Genomic DNA, 26,650 nt, shown 5'->3' on the forward strand with positions numbered 1-26,650 from the left:
TATAGGAAAGCATTTCTCTAAGGCTGTTCCTTTTTTGAAATAAATCTCCCGAGGGGCAGGGTTTGCACTTCCTGTACGCTGAGAGGGGGGATCACTGGTGACCTTTTTGACCTTTCAGTCCGAACAGGAAACTTGATACCCTTTTCCTCCCTCCCTCCCTCCCTTCTATGAACACCCCCTGTGCCTCCCTTACTTAGCAAGATTCTTTGCAGACTGCCTCTCCGTCACACTGCTACCCTCCAATAACACACACACACACACGCACACTCGACATACATTGAGACATAATGTCCTAGTTATGTAACATGTACCAAGATATGTCGAGCTCTGTTGAACCACGTTGTTCCCCTCTTTCTTCTCTTCCCCTTATTGGCTGTATTTTACCCCTTCAGTCTGTCTCTGCTGCCCTCTATATGGCATCGCCTTCAGTTTTCTATTGAACAAAACTTTAAAAAACTCAATCTGTTTTATTCGTGTTTCTGTGGATGAATTATGCGGCTGCTCATATCATTGGAAGATTTTAAAATAAAGAATACTGAGGTTGCTCGTGGGATAAATGGGGTATACATCTAATCTGGGGGTTATTGGGATCTACTGCAGAACATAAAAGTGAACCTTTGTGCATTTCACAGAACATCAGCAACTGTAGCTACAGCTGAAAACCGTTAGCCAGTAAGTTTTAAACCCACAAAAATAGAGATGGGTCTTGAAGTGAAGAAAATCTCTCAGTATAGTATGTTATCCAACAATATCTGCCTTAAGTTTGGTAACTTTAGCTAACATTAGTCATATTAAAGGTTCCCTGTGTAGCGCCACACTGCAGGTTGTGTCCTGTGGGTTTTTTTAAACAGCAGCCTGCTATGGCCTTAAATGGATGCTATGAGACCAGTGGAAGTGAACAAAATCAGAACAGTTTTAAACCACAGGGCTTAACAGTTAGCACTCACTGTAAAGCTCCATAAAGCTGATATAAGCTGCGTGCTAAATTGATAATTCTCTGTAGATCACCACTACAGGAGACCAATGTCATGATACATTGTAATAAAAACATTGATTGTTACTTTAAAGAAAAGTGAATCAGTACAGGTATTGGACATCTTCTCTTGTTTGTTTTGCCAGTTAGTACTGTGTAAAATAGTCCAGTGGATGGTGGATATGACAGTTTTTTGCCTGTTAATAGAAAATATCCCACTCTGAGACCTCCAGTTGGTCATGTTATGAGAGAGCCTTGCCTGGCAAAGGGCCGGTCAGACTAAACGTCCTGTCTGGTATAAATGTTTTTTGTCCTTTCAGGGAGCTGTGAACTTCATGTGACAGGGCAGAGATTAGGCATCAAACTCTAAACAATTCTCACATTCAAAACCATTTACCAGAAGAGCTCAATGTAACACCGTACAGTGATATAGACTCAGGGTTGACAGAGTAATGAGCCAGACAACAAGAGACCGCATATGAGGTGTTTGAGACCGTTTAGAAACAGGGACCATCACTTAGCAGAGAGCAGAGTCAAATGTTTTCTATTTTCAAATGTGAAATGTTCAGTACAGACTGTATCTAGGTCACAGTTATTTAAAAACAAAAACAAATTGAAGTTATCCTTATCAAAGTTATAGTCAAATACTATAGTCATGAAAGAATACACATCATGCCGTTGACTGACAGCTGGTCCATCCAGCTGTAATGATGCTGCTAGGATACAGTAAAGAGAACGAAAGATAAGAAAGACAGAGGTGAAAGTCCCTCAGCTTGTCTTGAGGTGTGACCATAACAGGTTCCTTCTCCTGTATTTTATATTATCAACAAATCAAACATCCTGTCGGGAAGGTTCTTGATGCGTTGGAAGCGGTCACAAGGGCTCTATTTCCTCTGTATATCTATCAAGTCAGCTTCTGAGTCAGTTTAAAAATGGTCTGCTGTGAGTTTGCTTCACCAGCTACAGCTTTACTTGGTCAGCTTTTGATCTTATGGTGGGAAATTTCCCGTCTAACCTTGCTTCTTACCTCTGCCTTACAGTAAGTGTGTGTTATTGTGCGGCCTGTATTTTCTGCAGTGACCTCACTGCCCCCAAGCTACACACACACCAGTCACACACACAACACACACACAGGCCTCAGTCTCTATTCAAACAATGATGTAGCTTCCTGCACACACTCACTCAGTCTTATGACAGGGTATGACTATGGCTGACTGGATATGTGACTAGCTCGAGTGTGAGAGGGGGAGAGAGCGCCAGAGATAGAGAGATTTTGTGTAGATGTTGCAACTATACAGAGCTTTAGCAATGCTATATGTAACTATGGTCATGCTAATACAACTATTGAATTGAATTGACTGAGAAAGAGAGAGGGCAATAGCCATATTTAATGTGGTTGTGTTGTTTTTCTGTTGTTATGTCTGTTGTGCAATCTGTTGTGGCAACAAACAGCTCCGCCCTTTTGTCTATAGGGCAAATACATTTAGTGGTCATACACACTTATAATTACAGGTCAAATTATTCCTGATGTTAATCACTCCAGCCTGCATCTGTTAATGTTTTAATGCTTGATTATCCATTTATTTGTGAAGGGAAAAGTACCCTTACAATTTGTTCCTTAAGATGACGCCCTCATACAGCGGTGATTTGGCTAAGCACACTATGGCAATTGGTAGGAAATAAGAAATGATGGATTTATTTCTACAGAGCCTGGTCTACACAGTGCTACAAAAATATAAATACATACAAAATGTAATGTGTTTTTAATCAAAGATATGCAAAATGTGTTCAAAAATAACATTCAATTGGGGAAATAAAGTGTCATTACAATGTGTACATTATCTTTATAACTCCTTTATTGCGAATATAATCTCACGCACACAAGGAAGTGAGATGCGTGCGTTGCAGCTGTGCAGTGTTATCAGTATACACAACTCTCCCTGCAGTTTTATTGAACCCTTTATCTAATCAGCCGTCTGGACCTTGAAACTCAAACCCAGCTCTGCACTGCGCAGCAGTCCTCTGAAACACCAAGGGGAGAGGAGAGGATGTTGGGATGGATGAGAAAAGAGGGGAGGGAGAGATTAAAGGTGGGAGGGAGGAAATATCAGAGAAGGGGCCGGGAGAAATTCTGGAATTGTTGGCTGTCAGGATGATATAACAAGGGTAATGAGGGTGAAAAGAGGAGAGAAGGAGAAGGAGGTTCAATTCAGAGAAGAGGAAGGTAGGGAAGAGGAAAAGGAAGAAGAGGGAGGGGAACTGAGATGGCAAAGAGGGGAGGAGAAATAAAAGTTAGTGAAGAGGAAGAGAGAAGGGTTAGGGTAGAAGAGAGGACGAGAGGAGAAGAGAATACAAATGAGTAGAAAAAGGGGAGACAGGAGGGAGGGAGTTGGTTAAGGGAGGAGGAAATGAGGACCTGATTGGGAGCTGCTGTCCAAACAGAGGAGCGGAGCAGGGCTTAGCCGCATCTGATACAGTTTAGGGACATGTTAACCACTGAAGGTGTACTTTTACAGACCTCCAAACCGACTTTTATATGCAAATCAAGCGCTCCTTGTATATCCTCGTATTTATTCCGCCACAAACTCAGGAGATGTATTTTGGTCGGTATACAAAAAGTGACTTAGTTCAGGTCTGGAGATGAAGAAGAGAAGACAAGTAAAAGTTGAGGGGGGGTTAGAGGGATGGAAACAGGAGAAATGTTTCATGGGAAGGAAGAAAAAGAAGGAGAAAACGGGATGATTGAAAGTATAATACAGAGAGATCATTGGCTACAGTGTAATGTTAAATAACTTGCAGCCATGGTCAAATAGAGCAATAATAATGTCCTAAGAACAAATGTAAATATGTCTTAAAATAATGTGTGCTTGTACTTTAGAATAATTCTAAATCATGTAAATGAACTTTTCTCATCAATATAATATCTGTGAATAGAAATGATGATATTCTGCGAAAATACAGTGACACCCTTTATTATATATACTTAAATGTTGTGTGAGAGCGCTGTGCTTTACTGCTCTGACTCATTTACACAAAGCTGAGGTCAATGCTGCTCTATGCAAATGCTGACCAGCGACTGCAACAGTCTGCACGCAGGTCATTTATACTGCCCGAGCTCCACAGGGCAGGAGGGCGGATGATAAATGGACCGTAAAACTGGAAAAACAGATGAAGGAGGAACTAGGACAGTGGGTCAGGGGGAAATGGGAGGAAGAGAAAAGGATGTGTGAAGGAAATTATGTCAGTGCTAGAGGAGAGGCAGATACAATGTGTTACTGCTGCATGAGGAGAGGGTGCAGTGTTGTCAGCAGATACACACAGGACTGAAGATGCAGTACTTATTCACACACACACGCACACACACGCACACACACACACACACACACACACACACACACACACACACACACACACACACACACACACACACACACACACAGTGATGCAGCAATATTAGTAATGCTATCAGCAGATTGTCCAAAGCACCAGTCTGACTGCCACTAGTGTAGGAGTGGAAAGGCAGATATAACCTGTGTGTGGAGGCATATTTACCATGATTTTATGATCTCTTGAAAGATAATGCTTATCTATTTATTACATGAATGTTTAATGAGATTCTAATCGAATATAAACCCATGACAAACAGATTTATAGAGTGTGCTCTCCTCCTCCTTGGGATCCAAATGGTTAAGTCCAGCAGCAGTGAGTCAGGCCGCTCCAGGTGGCACCGTTTACACACCTCCAGTCAACCGTGACCAATTGAAGTCAGGTCCAGACACACAAACTCACACACCGGCAAGCACATGCACATAGTTATCAATAGTTCAGTGACCTGTAGTGGAAAACTACTTTGAAATGCTATTTTTTTCCCATGTTGCACTTGTAAACATGTTTTTTTTTTTCTCAGCAACACCTTCCTTCACATTCATTCAATCCCACACATCTACAGGAAGCTGCTCGGTACAAACACACTGTGCAGCGCTGTTGGCTTCCTAACAGCTGCAACCTTCTTATGGGCATGTAGACTCTGAAGGCCCGCTTTATGCTGAGTCAGAGTTCAGCAGGTTTGAATCGGCAACCTGACTGTTGCTGTCAATACCTGCTGAATGCTGTGTTTACCAAATGCAGATTGGTTGAGTTAGGAAAGGTGTTTGAAACAGTTTTCCACCTCAGGGTTTCTCATATAATTTTTATTATGAAACCTGATTTTCGTAGGTAAGCCTGCAGCTTGTGTTTATCCTTGTGATAACATCTCACAGTCAGACTCTTTAGCTTTTGCTCAAACCAGTAATGATCTATATTTAGAAACGTGCTTCACATGTTGGAGACAGGAAGTTGTTAACATTTATAAGAGATTTATTTTAAGTATCATCAGAACAACATGTTATTTTCAGATGTTTTTGAGATAACAATGAGAAAGTATACATTTTTTTATCATTATACATTTTTACTGTATGGCACACTTTGTTTTTAACCTCCTGACAAAAAGCTGGAGCTTGTCAAGTACACTTGTAGGGCTCCAAAAACGACAGCCAATTAAATGGAGTCCAATCTGCCTTTTAGAAAAATCCATAATTGGTCGACCTCATAAAAAGAATCTTTAATACCAGTGCTGCGGGCCAAGTCAAAATATGGTCTGCACACCACAGGGTGCCACGATGAGAAAACAAGCATCAGATGGTCATTATGCTTCCACTTTCTTTTGAATCCAAAGCCGGATGGTACAAAAAATGAAACATAATGTGGCAAAGAGAAAACAGCGCAAAAGGTTTCTAGAGCCAAGTAATGGCGTCACATGACGTCAAGATGCCCTTTAAAGGCACGTAGCCATTCGTTTTTCCACTGGAGCTGGACAAATATAATGTTGCTCTGTCATCTTTCTTAAAATAAAGAGCTTAAGAGGTTCTACCAAAATGACACAATGTACTTTTTAACAGATATGTTTTATTATATTTTCCCATAATGGTGTTGTTTGTGTTTAGAGGGATATAATGAAGGAGAGCAGCAGGGTTTATGTGTGGTCCCACAGAGATAACAACAATTAAGTGGTTTAATGAAGGCTGTTAAATTGACATGGAGAATGGCGCTATACGGCTCAGCGTGATTATTTGCAGATGGTAGAAGAGCAGCCCAAATGATATATTCTTTTTCTAAGCGTATGTGTGTTAATGTGCTTATATTAACACACTCGCGTTCTATTCTACTTTAATTTATTTTGTAAAGGCTTCACATCTCATATTCTCTTTCTCTTTTTTTCTGTCCTCCATCTCTTTCCCCCCCCCCTCTCCTCTGTCTCAGGAATGCATTGAATGTCCTTATCTTTGTCCAGGCAAACACAAGGGTGAGCCAGCCGCAGAGGTTGAATTCCTCTGCAGATCCCAGGCAGACAGACCGAACCCCTATGGCATCTGGAGGCCTACAGCCAAAATGGCTCTTTCCTCTTACTGTAAAACCCCCCCGAAAGACACTAAGCTAAACCCAAGGCCAGACTGCTGAGAGTTAACACAGTAGCAGGGTAGCAGACCTTTTTTGTCTTCTATCAGAACCTACATTTGTTATATTACCAAGTAGTAGTATAGCGACAGCAGGAAACAAACAAAGTCGCTGAGAGGCTGAGGCCGGGCCTGTTTGATATTGTATGACACGCTAAAAAAAAGTACTTGCTGAGATCAAAACTCAATCAATAGTAATGTAGTTTAATGAAAAAAACGCGATGATCAGACATACACATTGTAATAATAATAATCAAAGCAATCATAAATCTTGCGGTCAACAAAAAGTACAACGACCCTGAGTCCCCCTCTCTTCCACACACACACCTCACGCAGGTGAACAGGATTATAATTCCCCTGAGTGCCGCCCATAACCATGTGACCCAAAGCAAGCAACCCATTGCGATTAAACAAATATCTTACAAACCATTACTCAAATATAAAACTAGTACAAAACAAATGTGTATATTCAAAATGCATTACTATGTACGTTTCATGGCTCCTACATTACATTCATAATTGGATAGAGGACAAATGTACTGACCCGTATTCAACACAGCTGGCCCATGTTTGGCCTGTGGCAGCTCTAACGGTAGTTTCCTACTTGACATTTAGGTAGCAGCATGGCTCAGTAGGAAGAGCAGTCGTCTAGTGATCATAACATTTTCTGGTAATTTACCATGACTTTAATTCCAATAACCTTGATCACCAATAGGTTGAGGTGTAACATGAGGCAAATCACACGACATGCACAAACCAAGTCCAAGTCAAATGCTGTAGTGCAGAGGTCACCAACTACATTTGTCCAAGGGCCAAAATTAATCCAAGAGACACTTTCGGGGTCCAGAGATTTTTATATATATATATATTTATATATATATAATTGATTAATATGTTCACTTTATTGAAGCCTGTATCCGGGGTAATACAACTGAAAGCAGTCCTGATTGGCAGGGAAAGGAATCAACTTTTTTATTAATACCGTGTCCTGATTGGTGGGAAACGGTTGCAGGATATAAGAAAATTGTTTGCCAGGCACGCAAAAATATCACTGTCAAAGAGCCTCAAGCGTAAAGTTGACGTGGAAAACCGCAGTTTTAATGAGGAATGGAAGGATAAATACGCATTCATCATGCCATCGTTCAATAAGGCTACACCTGTTTGCCTTATCTGCAATGAAACGGTCGCTGTTGCAAAAGGACACAGCGACGTTTTTTGACGAGCGTGGGGCTTGAACCCGTGTAACTCGAGGTGACATGAGTGGGGGTCTAACGCACTAACCACTCTGCCAACGCCACAGTCACCCTCACTGTGCGGGCCGGATGAGAATGTCTGGCGGGCCGGATGTGGCCCGCGGGCCACCAGTTGATGGTCACTGCTCTAGTGTGTGATTTATCCTACATGGAACACTAGAAGTGGGTTTCAAGTTTCAAGGTTAATTTGCACATTAGCTACAGTGTAGATATTGCAATGAAAAACGTAGGTCAAAGGCTCCTCCAACAGTGCAACATACTGTATAGGACATAGAACAAATGAAACAGATCAAATAGTGCAATGGTTAATGTGAGTGCTATGCTTTTCCTGTCTGCCTGACAATTGTTGGTTAAAAAAAGTTATAAAATAATTGCCTCAAATGTAATATCTTGTCTTGATTAGTTTGCTCAGTTAAGCGTTTAAACAACGTCATTTGATAATCTAATAGGACTTCATGAGCAATGCAGAAGATGAGATGAACAGTTCCTGAGATATGCGAAGGACATACAGCCAGACAGAGATTCCTTACTTTATAGCTACACTTACACACTTAAAATCACAGACAGAAATCCCTGTTCACCTAGCTCTCTTTTCCTCAGTAGAAAAACTAATCTAGACTTTTTGTTTTGTGTGTGTGATCCAGACAGCCTGCCTCAAGACGCACACAGTAGCCATTGATACCTCCACACAATGCACCCTCACAAGAAAACACATGGGATCACAATGCTGCGGCTGCTTCACATATGCCTGTGCATAAAATTACAATGACAAGGAACAGACAAAAGACAGTGCTGTGCTGTATTAGCATCCATGCTGTCCACAATACACACACACACATACACACACACTGTTCACCCCTCACAGATTTTTAAATGGATTTCCTTGCGTCACATCAGAGTACAATGCTGGTACAGAGGCCTGTTTTAGCTGCAGGGCTAACACACTGCACCACTGGTTGTTAGTGTGAGCGAACCTCTTCTATAATTTAACACAGCGGATGACTTTCATATGTTTCAGAGTGTGTGTCCCATGCTCTACTGATTTACTTTACTTGGTACAATCTGCACTGTCACACATCACTGTCTCGTTTTAGGTCAGGTGTTAATTTATAATAGCTCTGAGTAATAATTAACATCAGCATCTCCTCTGGGGTTTCACATGCATGTGGTTTAAAGAAAGAAAATCTGAGATTGTTGTACTTTGTTAAATATTATCAATCAGTGATGTTTTCAGGTCAGTTTTTTTAGTGTCCGCCACAATACCTGAAGCTGTTCTTTCTGCCTATATCTTAACAACAGTTTTCTTATTATTACATTATACAAAAAAACGAACACTCTTTTTTGTTTTACGGCTGTAGTCTTGGTAGCATTTTATTTTTGCGTTTTAAGATAGCTGCATCTTTTTCACAGGTTTAAAAAAGTATTGTGTTGTGCGTTCTAATAGAGGTTTCCCTGTTTAGAGAAACGAACAAGACAGTCAGAGCTTTTTATTTGGATCTTATGGCGCATTTCCACTACACGGCCTCGCTCGGCCTCGCTCGGTATGGCTAGGCCTCGTTAGGACTGGCTCACTTTATGGCGCATTTCCATTACAGTTTAGGAACTGGGGTAGTATCTATAGTAACGCAGTGTAGGCGGAGCCGTGACGTCATCTTCAATGAGAACCCCAGAAACACAACACAGCCGTTAGCTGTTAGCACTCAGAGCTCACAGCTCCTCATATCTGTTCAGAAACTAGACAAAAGTTAAACAAGTACAAACCACAGACTGCCTGTGTCATGGCGAATACAGTCGCTGCTTTATTTATGTCTGTATAGGCCGTTGTTGTGAGTGTGGACGGTCGGAGCATATACTGCGTTAACTTAGCCAATCTCCATTTAGAAAACACGCATTTTAAAAGGTTTTTCGCCTGCCGTCTGTCTGCAGACTTGTCAAAGCATTAATTCATGGTTTTTACTAACCGGTATCAGTATGTTGTTACTTCGGCATCATTTTGAAACGTGTATTACAATTAAATCACGGTCAAATATGTTCATCTTGTTGTAGTTGTAGCCCCCTTGCCAGCGATTCTCTCTCTAGTTTAGCATACTCAGCCCGACTCAGCCTCGTTGTCTCTGGCCCTAGACCCACGATTTTATGAGGCCAGAAAAACTGAATAAGGACCCGCCGGCCGGTACTAGGCCAAGTGGAAACGCAACCAAAGACGGGCCGCTGACGTCACAGCCCTCTTAAACCGTGCTCTGCGCTGTAGTGGAAACGCGCCATAAGAACCAGCCTGGGATGTTATCGTCCTGTGAAAAAGCCATCAAATCTGGAGTTATCTTCTCAAATAACATTATTTCCTGTCCTGCCTCTGAACAGGAATTGGATAAAATGAATACAATGTATACTGAATAATGAATTAAACAGATGTGAGCTCGGTTTGATTATCAGGCTGATGTTCTTCAGCTCTGGCCCTAAAATATAGCATAAACATGAGGTACATAGCTTTTTCTGTTACAATCTTCAAGTTTTAGGGATGATCTTTCCTTAAATCGGCTTAATTTGGCTTTATTGTGTTTAATATTGTCCATCTTTCATCCCCAATCCAATCATTCTTAACAACATTTTTTTGTTGTTGTATTGAATCAGTCAAATCTACACTGTTGGAATAAAGTTGTTTCTCAACCATTGATAGTATTGTCACTAGTTGGCAGGATAGCAGGATGTTCCCTTTACATTAAATGAGTTGGAGGGACATTCAAATGATCTGATACAAATAGTTTTCCCCGTCAATTTCAGAGGGGAACATTCACTATCCAAATGATATTTCTCTCTTTGTCAGAACACATAACGAGTCATTCCGGGATATATATTGTCACATCCTATTTCCTCCACCACATCTGCTGTGAACAATCCTCCATAACAATAGCTGTACAGGATACTATATGTGTACGAGCCACACAAACAGCCGCGCAGATGGAAGATCCTCATGACATCAGTTTCCCCTGCGTCCATGATCACATGGTCCTCTGCTGCAGTAAATACCTGTTTCAATCCTGACTCAGTGTCTAATACTGAAGATTTTACAAGATTTAAGAGTTTTCTGGACACTTTACTACTGTAGCTTGCATCTCGTTACATTTAAGTAATCACTCAAATTTAACAAAGTACATTTCTTGCTGAAGCTATTTGCAAGTTATTGTTGTTGGGTTGCAAATTGTGTTATGTAACTTCAAAAATGAAAGAAAGAAAATGCTCTGAGCCTCATGCAGACACACCCCTCGTCTACTGTATTTGAAAATTGTAATATACTGTATGTGTTGACAGATAAAAAATGATTGCCATTCAGAGTACAACAGCTACACGCACACGCACACGCACACGCACACGCACACGCACACGCACACTGAGGACAGGTTACACAGAAAGCTTTAGCATCTGTTTTTGTGCAGCATTGAGAAGCTTAACTTTTTTTTTCGAAGCGATGTGGTGGTGGGGGGGGGGGGGCATTTTGATTAATGAGAGTGTGGACATGGTGGCATGTTTATGCAACAGCTTAAAGTTTAAACACATTGAACACACACAAGCACACAAGGCTACACTTTTATGCTAACTGAGCCAGTATTTGTCCTAAGAAGGCTACAAACTTAAATGAAGGATGTACCTATACCACAGGGCTTTAAAACTAAATTACCTCAAATTTAAAATATAAATAGTTTTGTTGTTAATTGTAACGGATGCTAACACGATTTAAAAATATAAACTTGGTTATACGTCAAAATCATTTGTAAATGTTGTTGGATTTTAGTGTGTGTTTTATCCTTGTATTAGAAGACCTGTTAATCAATAGGTAAGCCGCAGCAGCTTCCTGTCTTTCTTTTCTTTTTCATTTTGGCGGTAAAGTCGTTCTTTAGTTGTCATTTGGATTACAGATTGTGGCAGAGAGACCGTGTTTTGCTCCAGGCTCCTGCCGTTTTGCAGGGATTAAAACCTGTGACCTCTGTTATATAAAATAAGAAGCTCATTTAAACAACAACAGGCGACAGGGATAAAGTCATAAAGGTTGAAATGTTAAATATCTTTAATTGTGCAAAACCAGTGTCGACTTTCCGCATTTATCAAACCTTCCTACAGTATTTATCCCACTCTCACTGCGTGTGACCCTTCTGATCAACAAATGCTTCCAGTCAGTGTGTATCATGGAGGACGAGCTGTGTGGGCGTCAAATGCAAACATCTTTTCTCTTGCAAACACTTCCTGGGAAACTGGCCTTGCACATGTTGTTGAATACTACCGTGAAGCTGCTACTGTCCTCTCAGACTGCTACTGCAGGAAACTAGTATCTAAAGCCCTTTTGGGAATTCAGTTTACAAGGCCAGATGATAAATGAGTTCATATTGGCAGTAAAAAGCAACCTTGAACTAGAAGTGCTACATTTGTTAGGCTAATGTTTGTACCTATCAGATTTGAGAATGCATTTAACCCTCACTGAAATCCTCTCAGCAGAAACAGAGCGTGCTCTCCCTTCTAACCACAGCAGGTTTCAATGTCATGTCAAATGTGGTTTGATGCTGCTGTTGATAGTGGAAATCTGATTTGGTCACACAATTTGCCACAGAACCACTCTTATCACACATACAGCCTTCACTTAGGACCAGTTTTGGTCTTATTGCAGTAACTGCAGTTAGCCTTCTAATAACCACCAGGTGTTTGCACCAAATTGTGATCCATTTAATAATCACAGTTTAAAATGTTTTCTCTCCTCACAGGTCCTTAATGCCCAGAAAGCCGGGTACAAGGCAGCCATTGTTCACAATGTGGACTCTGATGACTTAATCAGCATGGGATCAAATGACTGTAAGTCACCACAACCTTAGTATTTTTGCTCTTATATGGCACAAAAGCATTTAGTGTGTTATACAGCTGCCTGGTGTTTCTGTTGCTTTTGTTTATCTCTGAATCCCAGAGCCTGTGGAAAAGCTGGGGAGTAGATCTAAAATCTCAAGATCTACTTGAGTAAGATTGTGATGCCCTAAAGCACTGTAGCACTCCTTGTCTATGAATCCATGTCGTCTTCCCTCTAGCCCATTTGTGATATGATGGCGTCTACAATCCTCAGTGGAGAGACAGAATAAATTATCCAAAGGCTTCCCGTACTGGTCATTGTTTTAGAATATTTGTCACAGCTGATGTTTTATACACTGGGTGATGTCAGTTGTCGGCATCGAGGGATTTCTCCCGTCACTTCAGCTCCCTAACCATGTTGGTATGCTTAACCGAAGACCGATGATCACACAGCATTCAGGTCGAATGTTTTAACAGACTAAAATCGGTTGATACTTGCATAAAATTGGAAATTAAAGAAAATCAGAAAATGACCATTACCATTTCCAAAGCCCAAGTTAAAGTTTACAAATGCCTTGTTCTGAACAACAATCAAAAACTCAAAGATGTATAGAGACTAGATAAACCTGCATATAACTGGAACAAGTGAGTTTTTCATGGTGTTTTCTGCCAAGAATTGACTAAATGATTAGGCAATCATCAAAATGTTGCCACCTAATTATCTGTCGATCAACAAAACGATACCCAAAGCTTCAGATCAACCGCCTGTCATTGTATTCATTAGTAAATGGAGTTTCCTTAGTTGAATAACTTTGAAGTAGATTAAATCAGTTGATAAAGAAAACTGCTGAAACCGTCGTGTTTTAGGATTGTTTATCGGATTAAGGCATTGAAATACAATCACATGATATATTAAATGTTTTTTTTCTTTGCTTTTTTAGTGGATGTTATGAAGCAAATCGATATCCCCTCTGTGTTTGTGAGCGAGGTGACGGCCAACTCTCTGAAAGACGACTTCACGTATGACAAGGGGTAAGTCCAGACCCCAAATCTCCTTCATCCACCCATCAATAGAAATAAAAACAGGATTAACCTTAAATTAGTATGATTTTCTGATGAGATGGCTGCTTTTCATTCAAACCTGTCTAGCATTTTTATTTGATATTTAGTTGTAGAGTAACGCCTGCAGCATGCACTGTAATATATCACGGAGGAAGATCCGTCCTGTGATTGGCTGTCACTGCAGCTGAGGTGGTAATGAAATGTCTCAGCATTTACAAGGAGTTACAGCGTTAAAGTTTGCCACTATTAAGTGTGTGTTGTGTGTGTGTGTGTGTGTGTGTGTGTGTGTGTGTGTGTGTGTTGTGTGTGTGTGTGTGTGTGTGTGTGTGGTGTGTGTGTGTGTGTGTGTGTGTGTGTGTGTGTGTGTGTGGGTGTGTGTTGTGGGTGTGTGTGTGTGTGTGTGGTGTGTGGTGTGTGTGTGTGTGTGTGTGTGTGTGTGTGTGTGTGTGTGTGTGTGTGTGTGTGTGTGTGTGTGTGTGTGTGTGTGTGTGTGTTTCTGGTTGTGTTTCTGGTTGTGTGTGTGCGTGTGTTTCTGGTTGTGTTTCTGTGTGTGTGTGTGTTTCTGGTTGTGTGTGTGTGTGTGTTTCTGGTTGTGTGTGTGTGTGTTTCTGGGTTGTGTGTGTGTTTCTGGTTGTGTGTGTGTTTCTGGTTGTGTGTGTGTGTGTGTTTCTGGTTGTGTGTGTGTGTTTGGCAGATACCATCCAAATACATGAGGGTTATTTCCTGAGTATTCTGCAGAGGAATGAACACCAAACATGGTATTGGCAGAGTTTAGTCAGTGGGAATCAAATTGGCCGTTACATATTTCTGCAGTAGAGGAAGTTCTTTGAAAAGGAGTCGACCCCATGATAACTAACAGTGTGAAAAATCATTGGACTAAATGACTGGTAAAAAAATATGCAACAACAGTGAAACTAATCCCTACAATGTTGCAGCCAAAAAAGTGAGCCTTTAGTAACCTGGTGATGTAAAGCTGTGTGTGTGTGTGTGTGTGTGTGTGTGTGTGTGTGTGTGTGTGTGTGTGTGTGTGTGTGTGTGTGTGTGTGTGTGTGTGTGTGTGTGTGTGTGTGTGTGTGTGTGTGTGTGTGTGTGTGTGTGTGTGTGTGTGTGTGTGTGTGTGTGTGTGTGTGTGTGTGTGTGTGTGAGTGTGTGTGCTGTGTGTGTGTGTGTGTGTGTGGTGTGTGTGTGTGTGTGTGTGTGTGTGTGTGGTGTTGTGTGGGTGTGTGTGGTGTGGTGTTTAGTGTGTGTGTGTGTGTGTGTGTGTGTGTGTGTGTGTGTGTGTGTGACCTGCATACACCCGACAATGACACTGCTTGTTGTTTCAGGGGACACGTGGTCCTCATGCCAGACTTCAGTCTGCCGCTGGAATACTACCTGATCCCCTTCCTCATCATTGTGGGAATCTGCCTCATCCTCATTGTTGTGTTCATGGTAAGTTCTAATGCTACTGTGATGTCCATATCAAATACAATCTAATAAACCTAAAACTAAAATACATTCTAATGAACTGTGGATCATATTTAAAGATGAACAACTTCTTAATTTAAATGTGTTTTTTTAAATGTAGTTTATCTATAGTAAATCTGTCTGATATTCTAACACAACATTCTCCTGAGAATCATTAAAGTTCTCCTTTATTGGATTAGCAAAGGTACGTTTTGAGTTTGATTGGCTCTTCGTTGGGCACCAGGCAGGCATCTGGCGTCCAATTTGACTCAAACCTCTTTTGCTCTTGTGACAGTTTTCCTGTCTCGAGAAAGTAGACATGAACGATTTGTCTGTGTTTTGTAAACTGATTGTAAATGTATACTCTTTCCTAGATCACCAAGTTTGTCCAGGATCGACACAGGGCTCGGAGGAGCCGCCTGCGGAAAGATCAGCTAAAGAAACTTCCCATCCACAAGTACAAGAAAGGTATGGAGGCAATATTCAAACTAATCCAACTCTCCAAACATCTCTATGGAGAAAAAACATTTTGCATTTCACCGTAAATGTATGGCCTGTTTGTTATGTAACTCAGAGTCTGTAGAGGTGCTAGTTCCTCCTCTTCCATGCTCCTCACATGATTCGGCCCAGAAGGAAGATTTCATCAATGCATTACGGCACATCATTCATTATTTCTGGAGCTCTGCACCTTGTAGCTAATCAGATTAATATGGACTTGATTTTTCCACAAAGCCCTGCGTGGCAGATCAGAGCTCGTCTGTTGAGGCTGGACACATGACTGATGGTTTGGTATTGAGTGGGGGTCTCAGAGGCCTGAAGGGGGTTGAAAGTTAAAGGTGGGGTATGTCATTTATTTCAGAAACACTTTTTGTTATATTCCATGGAATGCTCTTAACATCCCGATAGCAATGAATATATTACATGCTTTGACAATAAATACATTAAAAAATGTAATCTGTGGAAGCCGTAGTACTGTAAAAAGCACGACCAATCATTTTAGCCGGCCCGGCTAAAATAACTGGATGGCCTACCTGCCTGTCAGCCTTCCATCTGTGCACAAACTTATCTCGTGCCCTCATTGGTCATGTGCGCGTTCGTGTGTGTTGGAGGAGGGGCTCTGTAAGGAAGTGGCAGATTTTTTCCGGTTGTGTATTTTCAAATTCTAGCGCACTCGAGCTGGTTTCTTCAAAATTACCTACCCCACCTTTAAGTGTATTTAGTTTTTTATCTCAGACGTGTTGAGCGGATTAACAGCATTTGTCCGAATTTTGGAAGGATTGAATATGAATGGCATGATATAAAAATGTCGCGTGACCATTATCCTGACAAAAGAAAATATTCCATATATATTCCCAAAATGTTGCATCACAGATAAGACACACGTTTTTATCTTTTTATTTTTTCTGCCTCTGTTTCGTGAAAGCCAGGCTGTGGCGTTGTTTTGCAAATCAAATCCTCTTTGTGCTTTGGTCAAGTAACTTTTGTCTGTATATTGAGGGTGTTTTTGTGCCGGATGTGTTTCCTCCGGCAGCTGCTTTTCGCAGACTGGAAATCCCCGGGCTCCAGTCAGCTGTGCAGGGCAACACCAGGGAGCTTTATAGACTACGGGTGGCGCATGATAAGTAGCCCCCTTGCAAAGCTGCTAATTTAGGGGGCTGTGAGTCGGGCTGCTCCCCCCCCGCCTGCCAGAAACTGAAGCACATGCATCACACCCGCTAAAGGCAGTGAGTGCTGCTCAGATATCTGTTTTTGTCTCGTCAGGCTCTGTAGTTTGTGTGATCTGGTGGCGGTGCCCACTCTGACTCAGGGTTTCCACCAGGCACCGCTGCAGACGACCTTGGCGTTCAGAAACGGCCTCCAGAGCGTCTGCGCTCCCGACAGCTGAGTCAGAGCGTTTGGAGCAATGAGGGGACACCAAATCTCCACCGATAACCTTTTAAGCCCTGCACTCTGGAGCGAGGTAGCTTGGCAAAGAGCCGGCTGCTGCTCTGAGCATTACAACAGGAGAGCCTGATGGGGGCGTGGCTTATTGTTATACAGTGTCTACACAAGGTCTTTAGTAAGACTTCTTTTAACAGAAATAGCTAATTTTGTATTGATGTAGAGTGATAGAAATTAGCTCAATAACTGGATAATGGCTGATGTACTATTAAATAGAAGTCTATTGCTAGGAGGTTATATATGTTTTGTATATATTATTATATATTTGTGTGTTTATTTAAGAGGACAACAAAGTCAATGTTATGTCACCATAACACGCAAAGGTTAAGCTTTACCGTTTGCCAAAATAAATAACTTTCAGTTGACAACAATTGTAAAAGTTTCATTATTCCTTAACTTAAAAACACACTGAAAAGGATTACATTTTCAAACACCTAAACTAAACAACGCTGTGGTGGCAACATTTCAATCACAAGGTTGCCATATTTGCAATAACACAGGATTATATATTTTATACTGAAACCACACAGAGTAATGGAAACACATTGTATAATCAGTGGACTACTATTCAAGGCATGGTGGCAGCGTTATAATACCAGTGAGCCCATACACGGAAACAATGACGAGCTGGCATCCCAAAGCTGCTGTTACATTAGCTCATCAGAATACCAGTGGCCATTGTTTACAGCATGCTGATCGTGTTTTTTTATTTCATCTTAAGCCCCTTGTTGTGATACATGAGTTTCAGACTGCTCAGTGCCACACAAGGTCCTGTAAAGCTCAAGTCTCACAGCTGTTGCAATTCGCATCCTGAAGATGTGTGTGTGTGTGTGTGTGTGTGTGTGTGTGTGTGTGTGTGTGTGTGTGTGTGTGTGTGTGTGTGTGTGTGTGTGTGTGTGTGTGTGTGTGTGTGTGGTGTGTGTGTGTGTGTGTGTGTGTGTGTGGTGTGTGTGTGTGTGTGTGTGTGTGTGTGTGTGTGTGTTGTGTGTGTGTGTGTGTGTGTGTGTGTGTGTGTGTGTGTGTGTGTGTGTGTGTGTGTGTGTGTGTGTGTGTGTGTGTGTGTGTGTGTGTGTGTGTGTGTGTGTGTGTGTGTGTGTGTGTGTGTGTGTGTGTGTGTGTGTGTGTGTGTGTGTGTGTGAAAGATGCCCACTGGCGCCTTTGGCCTTCGCTGCAACAAATAATGCTGAGCTTGGACTTTGGGGGCTTTGAGCAGATGCAGCCATAGTGAACAGCAACACTGTGGAGCTGTGTTGCTGTTAGTGTTGCTTCTAAAGCCGGAACTTTGCATGTTAATATCAGACGATGCAGTTCCTACAGTGGCCACTAGATCACAAACTATACTCAGAAGACTCCAAACTTCTTTATTTTAATACTAACACAGTGAAATAAGCTCCACCCAGTCTCTGTCGTCTTTGTTTCCTGGTTGCAGTAACAGTCAATATTGGAGCAGTCAGTGAATGCATCACAGCGTACCATCAGAAACTTATAAGCAGCATAACAGAGATCACTTAAGTGCATCTTTTCACTTTTATTTCTCTCACTATTAATAATAATAATAATAAACGTTATTTATACAGCCCCTTTCATGCTTGACGCAGCCCACAGTGCTTTACAGAGAATGACAGAAAATGACAATAACAAGTGAGGAACATAATTAAAACAAGGTATACACAGAAAGAGTTATATCATTGAACCATAAAACAATAAAAAATGAACCGTGATACTACTAAAAAATTACAATTGCCCCAAATTAAAAAGATAGGTCTTTAATTTACTTTTAAATATTCAAATTGAGGTTGCTGTTCTAAGCTTAAATGGGAGGATGTTCCACAGTTTGGGGCCATAAAAACAGAAAGCAGCCTCCCCAGTTTTCTTGTAATGCACTCTACATGTAGGTACTTCTAAAATTAAAATATTGGAGGATCTGAGTGTCCTGCAGGTTGAGAAAATGAGAGAAAATGAGAGATGAATAAGAAACCACTGTTCTGCGGTGATTTATTCCAGAGGAGGGAGAGTTTAATTTGAACATGGTGTGATGTTTTTTCTGAGAAAGTGAAGTCACCTGGGGAGGACCCTGCTGATCAGCCTGGACTGCTGCTGCTGCTGTGCTGGCAGGAAGCCGTTCTGCTGATCTGTGTTTCAGCACCTCCTAATCACACATCCATCAACTCTGCAAACACTTAGTCAGGCGCGCCAGCTGCTTTTCACATCCTTTAGACATTTCTTGCTGCTGTTGATGAGCCTGTATTTAATTTAAACTTAAAATATTTGCGTCTAATATTTATCTTATTGTATGGACATTGCAATTGGCCACTTGACAGTTCTTGTGTACATTTGGGCCAGAGGCTGTAGGCATAATGTCAGACGTGCATGTAAAGAATTGCAGAGGCTAAAATGAATGGTAGCTAACACAAAGGGAGTCTGTATGGATAGCACACAATGCCTTAATGAAAACCATGGTACCCGTGTAATTAACGTACAATACCAGTGTGAGCAGCATCATGCAGCGTCAGATCTGTGTCAATGTACAGGATTATGTAATAGCAGCTGCCACAGCTGTCAGCGAGCCGCGCCGCTCTGCCGTTAGCTTGACTTACGCTCTGGTTTATTGCACAGCCTTGCGTCATCCCCACTTAGCCTGAGAGCCTGACGTGCTGGCGTCAAGCAGGCGTTAAAGTCAGACACACACAAAGTCACTGCAAACTGGCTGAGGAAAAGGAGGGTGGGGGCGGTTTAGACCGCTCATTATAGGGCCAGACTCTCCCTCTGACCTCTGAACCCCAGTCTGGTCCCTCCCTGTGTATGATGAGTCACTCCGACCTGCCCATCCACGGCTTTCCACTTCCAACCCATAAGCAACCACACACACACACACACACACACACACACACACACACACACACACACACACACACACACACACACACACACACACACACACACACACACACACACACACACACACACACACACACACACACACACACACACACACACACACACACACACTCATTGACACTGACACAAACACACACCACACACACACAGAACAGAGCAGCTGCAGTGTCTCAGTGGTGTGTGTGAGGCATGTTGATGTGAGTACAGAGGAGCTCTCTCTGTCTCAGCTCGCTGCCAGTTGTCCTGGTCGAACTGTGGAGAAGCTTTTTTTTTTTTTTTTTTTTAACATCGTATTTCTGTCGTCCTCTTTTTATTTTCCCGCTCTCTCTCTCTCTCTCTCTTTCTCTCTCTGTCTCTGTCTCTGCTACGCTCACTCCCTGCTCAGCTGAAGTTCAGTAGGACAGCGAGGTTCCTCGGAGAGCAGGAATGCTGGCAGGCTGGCTGAGAAATGAGAAATAAAGGGAGTAGAGCTGCACTGGCTCGTGAGTCCTTTTAAGATGTGCTACTGGCCCCACATCGTAAATGTAAGGGATACCCAGAGTCTGTAGAGTGTACACATTACACAAAACATGATTTAGATGTTTTCAATCGCCTTGAAAAAACATCTTACCACCTAACCTCTGAGCTTTTTCAACCCTCACATAAATAAGTGAGTGAAAATAGTTACAGTGCTCTTTAGAAATCAACATTTTTTACATATTGTCTTCCTGTTGATTGACCTTTTTTGTGCTTATTATCTACAAAAAACAACATCATTATTTTTGGATTTAATTCTCCGCCAGCTCTTGTTAGAAGATACCTTTTTACCTTTTGAACATTATCTGCTCTACACACATGTACTGTACCTGTGAGACTCATGAAAGGGAACCTGGTCTCACATGTTCAGATCACAGTAACGACATTACTGACCCCTGGTAGGAGCTTCTAGAAGTGAGGAGCGGGTAACAGCAGCCCCTCTTTGATCAGCAGAGTGTGATTTGTTCCGTGAGAAGCGAAGAGCGTAGCAGACTTATGACTTGGTCTGAGTTATGTTCTGCTGCTGAACGCTGCGTTCCTCTCTGCACACCGCTCAGAGGTCTGGATTCAGTCAGTTCTCAGGCTCCGAGGTCAACAGGTCACACGTCTTTTGAATAATGCAACCAGAGAAACTCCACTGAAAGTTTTCAGACATCCTGTTGAGCAGGTTCAGTGAAAGTACACATATTTATTTTTGGTGTTAGCTGCCAGGCACTCTATCTCTTCTTACAACACGTGACATAGGAGATGTGTACAGTCAGAGAGAGACAGATGAGTGTTTTAATTTAGTAAACTAATTCATTAAACTATAATGTTGGTAAGTGAACTCTGACAACACAAAGTGAGCAGATTAACTCTTTAACCTTATTGCTCATGTTTCTTTCCCCCATTGGTGTAATGTCACTAAGTACATTAGCTGTGAGTATTTTTATAGTACCTTTATTTTACATATTTAGCTACTTGTTACTTTGCAGATTTAGGTTAACACAAAACATACATGGACACATACATAATCATATATTATTATAGGTTAAGCTTAACAGTAGTGTATAAAGTAATTCAAATAAACCCCACATATACATTTTGATGCTAATACTTCCTTTTAACTTACGTTCAATTTTGAGCTTTTGCATGTTACCGAGTATATTTACACTGTAGTATTGCTACATTTACTTAAGTAAATAATCTTCTTCCACCTCTACTTGCCCCTTAATTTAATTCCATTACTTTTTCTACGTACGTCGGTAAATAACGAGATATAACCAATTAACTCAGTTATTAGGAATGGTGGCCCAAACCACAACCCATTAGACCGTAGTTGTAAAACAGATCTACCCTTTAAGGTGCCTGAGTTCAGTCGCCTCTGAACCTTCCCTCTGCTGCACTCAGAATAGATCCGTTAGCGCCACAGTTCAGCATTTCCTGAGTGTAAACTGGACCGTAGCCCGCACAAACGTTTCCTCTGCCTCACCCCGACTGCTCGGCACAGTCAGAAAGAGACGAAAAGATGGAGGCCTTCTTTGGATTTTGTTGAATAAAAAAGGACAGGTGTTGGGTAAGAGTGATGTTTGGGAGAGGAACACGCTCAAAGTTTGAAAGGGGAAAAATCAAGAATGTCTTTTTTAGTCCCGCAGCAGGGGAAATCTACACCAAAAATGACATAGCAGATGAAAGGCAATCAGTAATAAAGTAGCTAACATGTTAAATATAAAGAAAAAGCACACCTATGAAATAAAAGTAAAAAAGTATTAAGGACTCATCCATGGCTAAAAAAGTAAAGTAGCAGCATTTAAATGTAACTGAACATGAACATATTAAGTTTTGAGAGACTCTAAAAGTTATGTTTTGCACATATAAATGATTATGGTTAAGGCAGCAGAGTTGAAAACATCGCCTTCAAGTTTAAGTTGCTCACACTTGGAGAGAAAAGGAGGAGGAGGAGGAGGTGGGGGTTGGGAGGGCGATGTGACTCCCCATCCTTATACGGTCACATGCAGCCCTGGCACGGACACAGAGAGCCCGGTCGGGGAAAACATGCTCATTTAGAGCTTATATAAACACACCGACCCACAGCCTGCCCCCCGCCCCCCCCCCCTCCCCGCACCCGGCCAGGGAAGAGGAAGGCAGGGAAAATGAGAAGAACGCTGAGGAATGTGGAAGGGAGTGCGTTGATACATTCCTGAGCTTTCAGTGCACAGAAATACCTCCTGAATCGTCAGGAAACGCAGCGCTGACGATTCAGCTGTGATTCTTCCTGGGATTAGACTTGACGTGACACCATTTATACGTTTTAAGGAAATAAGACTCATAAAGCGGCTAAAGTTCCTTACTGCCTTACGTCATGGACCCACCTGGCATCAAAGATTTTGAGGAAAACAAAAAAACAAATCACTTAATCTTCTTTGCACGAATGGACTCACCCCATTTCTGAACTGCCGTAGTCACTCGTCTCTTTACTATTTATTTTACCTGATGTTATCCAACATGAGACATGCAGTTAATGAAATCTATTTGGACTGTACCTTGGCAATTAAGGGAAAAAAAAGAAAAACAAGCAGCACTTGTTGAGTTAATTTAGTCCTTGGTCCATTCACCAGCACTTACTATGGTATGATCTAGCTTGAAGTGAATATATCTGCACTTTCCTTGTTGTTCGGAGTTTGATTCTTTATGGTTCTTGCTCTTTTTTACAAGTCGCTTTGGATATCAGCTAAATGATATGTAATGTAATGTAACTACTGTTATTAAACCTTATTTCTTGTATTCTTTTTGATAATAAAATGGATGGATCATGGTGGATTTCTATACTTTTTTCCACACAGGGGACAACTACGATGTGTGCGCCATCTGCCTGGACGAATATGAAGAAGGGGACAAGCTCCGAGTCCTGCCTTGTTCTCATGGTGAGTCTGAATCCTGCGCTGTAGATCAACTGTTTACCTTTGTGTGACACCAAACTCAACACAGGCCAACCGAGGAGAGCATTGCTTAAGATTAAAACCGTTTTTTCTTACAAAATCCAACAATATTTATTCCATCATTCTTCATATATGTTTTCTTATTGTCAACAATTCCCATGAGCCCAAAGTTAAATGAGGGTCCGAGGATGGTTTGGCATCAACTAAATGACATTGCTCAGTATAATGAAGAAACCCTCCACCCATTGTTGCTCATTAATGTGTTTTCAATAGTTTCGGCAGACTGGTGCAGAGAAATAAGCTACGTCAGGCTTTGGCTACAGAGGCAGCATTTGTAAATGCAACAGATTGAAACAGAACCTGTTACCCTGCAATAGTGTTTTATTGTCAGAGTTTATAGATGTTTTATCTTCACGGTCTACTGTATATTTTTTACTTTTTAATGCTGCTTTAATTCTATTTTGAGATGTTTAAATTCTAGTTTTGTTTATTTTTACTCTTTAATATCTACTTATGTGCAATGCCTTGTTTTGTTTTGTTTTCTTTTATGCTTCTGCAACCAGTGGCGGTTCTAGACCAATTGTACTGGGGGGGCCAGGCTGGGGCCAGTTATTTCATGAGAGGGGCACAATAAAAGCGGGTTAATAAGACAAAGACAGTATAAAGTCATTGTGTAAAATAAACATAAAATACAGTTATTGGTATTTGTTTATGTAAAGGTATTTGTTATATTACATTTAAGTTACAGTCCTTTGTTTCAGTCGTTTTTTTTATTTAGAGTATTTGTTTTAGTAACTTTAAAGGTGGGGTAGGTAAGTTTGAGAAACCGGCTCGAGATACACTTTTTGTTATATTCCATGGAATGCTCTTAACATCCCGATAGCAATGAATATCTTAAGTGCTGTGACAAAAAATCCATAAAAAAATGTCATCTGTGGAAGCCGTAGTACTGTAAAAAGCACGACCAATCATTTTAGCCGACCTGGCTAAAATAACTGGATGGCCTACCTGCCTGTCAGCCTTCCATCTGTGCACAAACTTATCTCGTGCCCTCATTGGTCATGTGCGCGTTCGTGTGTGTTGGAGGAGGGGCTCTATAAGGAAGTGGCAGATCTTTTCCGGCTGTGTATTTTCAAATTCTAGCGCACTCGAGCTGGTTTCTCCAAAATTACCTACCCCACCTTTAAGTGACAATTTAATTAAAAAACATAAACAGTATTTGCTTTTATATAAGGTAATGAACAGTTTAATCTCCACTGTACATCCGGTTCTCTGATTTGATTTAGTTCCAATAAATCGTACTATTGTAACCTTTTTTTTGGAGGGGGGCCACAGGGGGGTCCCTGGTCAGTGTTACGGGGGCACTGGGCCCTGTTGGCCCTGTTGGCCCCCCCCCCCCCCCCTAGAACCACCCCTGGCTGCAACGCAAACATTTCCCAATTTGGGATCAATAAAGATCCTCTTATCCTATCTTTTTTGGATTTGTTGACAATGAGAAGTTGTCTTTTAAGAACAACAAAACAACACAGGGTATTTTCAAGTGCAAACAGGTCGTTAACTCGCTTTATAATTATAATAAATGACTTTGTTCCGCTGACTGTAACTGTCGCCCGCAGCCTACCACAGTAAGTGTGTGGACCCCTGGCTGACCAAGACCAAGAAGACGTGTCCGGTGTGTAAGCAGAAGGTGGTCCCGTCGCAGGGGGACTCTGACTCGGACTCCGAGGAGGGGGACAGCGGCCTCGATGAGAACGAGGAGGTGTCGGAGAGCACCCCCCTGCTGCGCTCCCTGGCCTCCACCAGCGCCCACTCCTTCGGCACCATGTCGGGGGCCTCTCGCTCCGAGCAGGACCCAGAGTCCTCCGACTACGAGGACGACGAGCTGGACAGCAGCGACAGCGACGACGAGGTCACCGTGGAAACCGTGGTGGTGCAGATGCAGCAGCCCTGCTCCGAAGACCACGAGCAGGACCTGCCCCAAGCTTGACTGATGGTTGGCACTAAACCCCCCCCTCCCTTCACCCCACAACCTCTCAGCTGCAGAGACATTGGGTGGGGGGGGGTCACAAAACAGATTCATCTCTCTTCTGTCACTGCTTGCAAGACATTGTATCGTATTGTCCTTACAAAGTTTCAAATGCATATCTACGTTTTTTTTAACATGATTTCAGATAAAGTGCTGATGTGTGGCAGGAAGTCGGGAGCGGCAGGTTGGTGATGTACAGTAGACTTTTATACTGTACTCTTTAGTCAAAGATGATAGACGGATGGAAAAGTCCCAGAAACATCACGCATGTTCAGTAAAAGTACTATGTATATAAAAAGTATAAATCACAATAAGTTGCATCTTAACCTTTGACCATCTTCTACATGTTTCAGATGGAGGTTCATTACTGTACATACATGCTGCACTGACACTCCAACAACTGCTATGCAGCATCCTTTTTGTAAAATAAAAAACTACAGAAACATATTAAGCTAAGCAATATGGTTTTGCCAATTTATCTCTAGCCTGATATGAGGGAGCCAAGGTGCTCCTGTCTGTTTTGTGCCACGGTTAATCTGTTACGAATCACTCTGACAAACTGAAGCCAAACCAGTTTGAGAAACTCGTGGCTAAGAATGTCTCCATGTGACGTCACCTTGTGCAGAGAGACACTCGAGTGGAAACTCACGCTGCCTGTGGGGAACTTCTTCTGGCTGCTGCAGACCCATCACTCTTAACACGCACCGTTATTGGTGGATAGTCCTGTGACACACATTTAACTGACCTTATCTAATTTGAATACAGTTTATAGTAAATATGCTTTTTTTTCTTCTCCATAACATGGCTTGATTTTTTTGTTTATAAACCCTGTTGCCTTTTTCAGTTGATGTATTGTCTTGTTAGTGTTTTCCTGCTCATGTGTCTGTTCTTGATATTAATTCACTTCAATAAAATGAAAATGACACGGAAACTTTTCATGGTGAATAATTTTAATTTCCTCAGTTTTCAGTGGAAACACAATTTTATACAGCCATTAATCGGACATCCATCCTTCCTAGAGCCTGTGTTTGGAACCTTTCCGTCTCAATATGTACAGCTGCAGTGTTTAAGGACTTATATAGGCTCCACAGTAAACTTGGTCAGTGTAATGAGATGATTACAGGACACAAATCAGCCTGTTTAAGTCCGACATGGCTCATTAGCAAGTAGAAATTATAGGACTTGTCAGAATACACTTATTTCTCAATTAGAAAGCAATTTTGAGGTTTGTCCGGGGAGGCCTGAGGGGTTGAAGTAACAAATTTGTGTTAAACTGAATGTGACATTCATCTTCTCTG

The 26,650-nt window shown here is 41.7% G+C and overlaps 1 protein-coding gene across 1 annotated transcript in view; it reads left to right on the forward strand.

Moving 5' to 3' along the window:
- The window catches only part of rnf13 (ring finger protein 13), a 57,845-nt gene extending 31,558 nt beyond the window's left edge, over positions 1–26,287 (forward strand). Inside the window, exons 5-10 of the mRNA XM_034147216.1 lie at positions 12,470–12,557; positions 13,487–13,577; positions 14,933–15,038; positions 15,428–15,521; positions 23,231–23,311; positions 24,943–26,287. Coding sequence (XP_034003107.1) covers positions 12,470–12,557; positions 13,487–13,577; positions 14,933–15,038; positions 15,428–15,521; positions 23,231–23,311; positions 24,943–25,313 — 831 coding nt within the window. The 3' untranslated portion in view covers positions 25,314–26,287. The remainder of the gene's footprint in view (positions 1–12,469; positions 12,558–13,486; positions 13,578–14,932; positions 15,039–15,427; positions 15,522–23,230; positions 23,312–24,942) is intronic.
- Positions 26,288–26,650: the final 363 nt, after the last annotated feature.

This window comes from Trematomus bernacchii, unplaced genomic scaffold (genome assembly GCF_902827165.1).
Source record: "Trematomus bernacchii unplaced genomic scaffold, fTreBer1.1, whole genome shotgun sequence".
NCBI classification, from domain to species: Eukaryota; Metazoa; Chordata; class Actinopteri; order Perciformes; family Nototheniidae; genus Trematomus; species Trematomus bernacchii.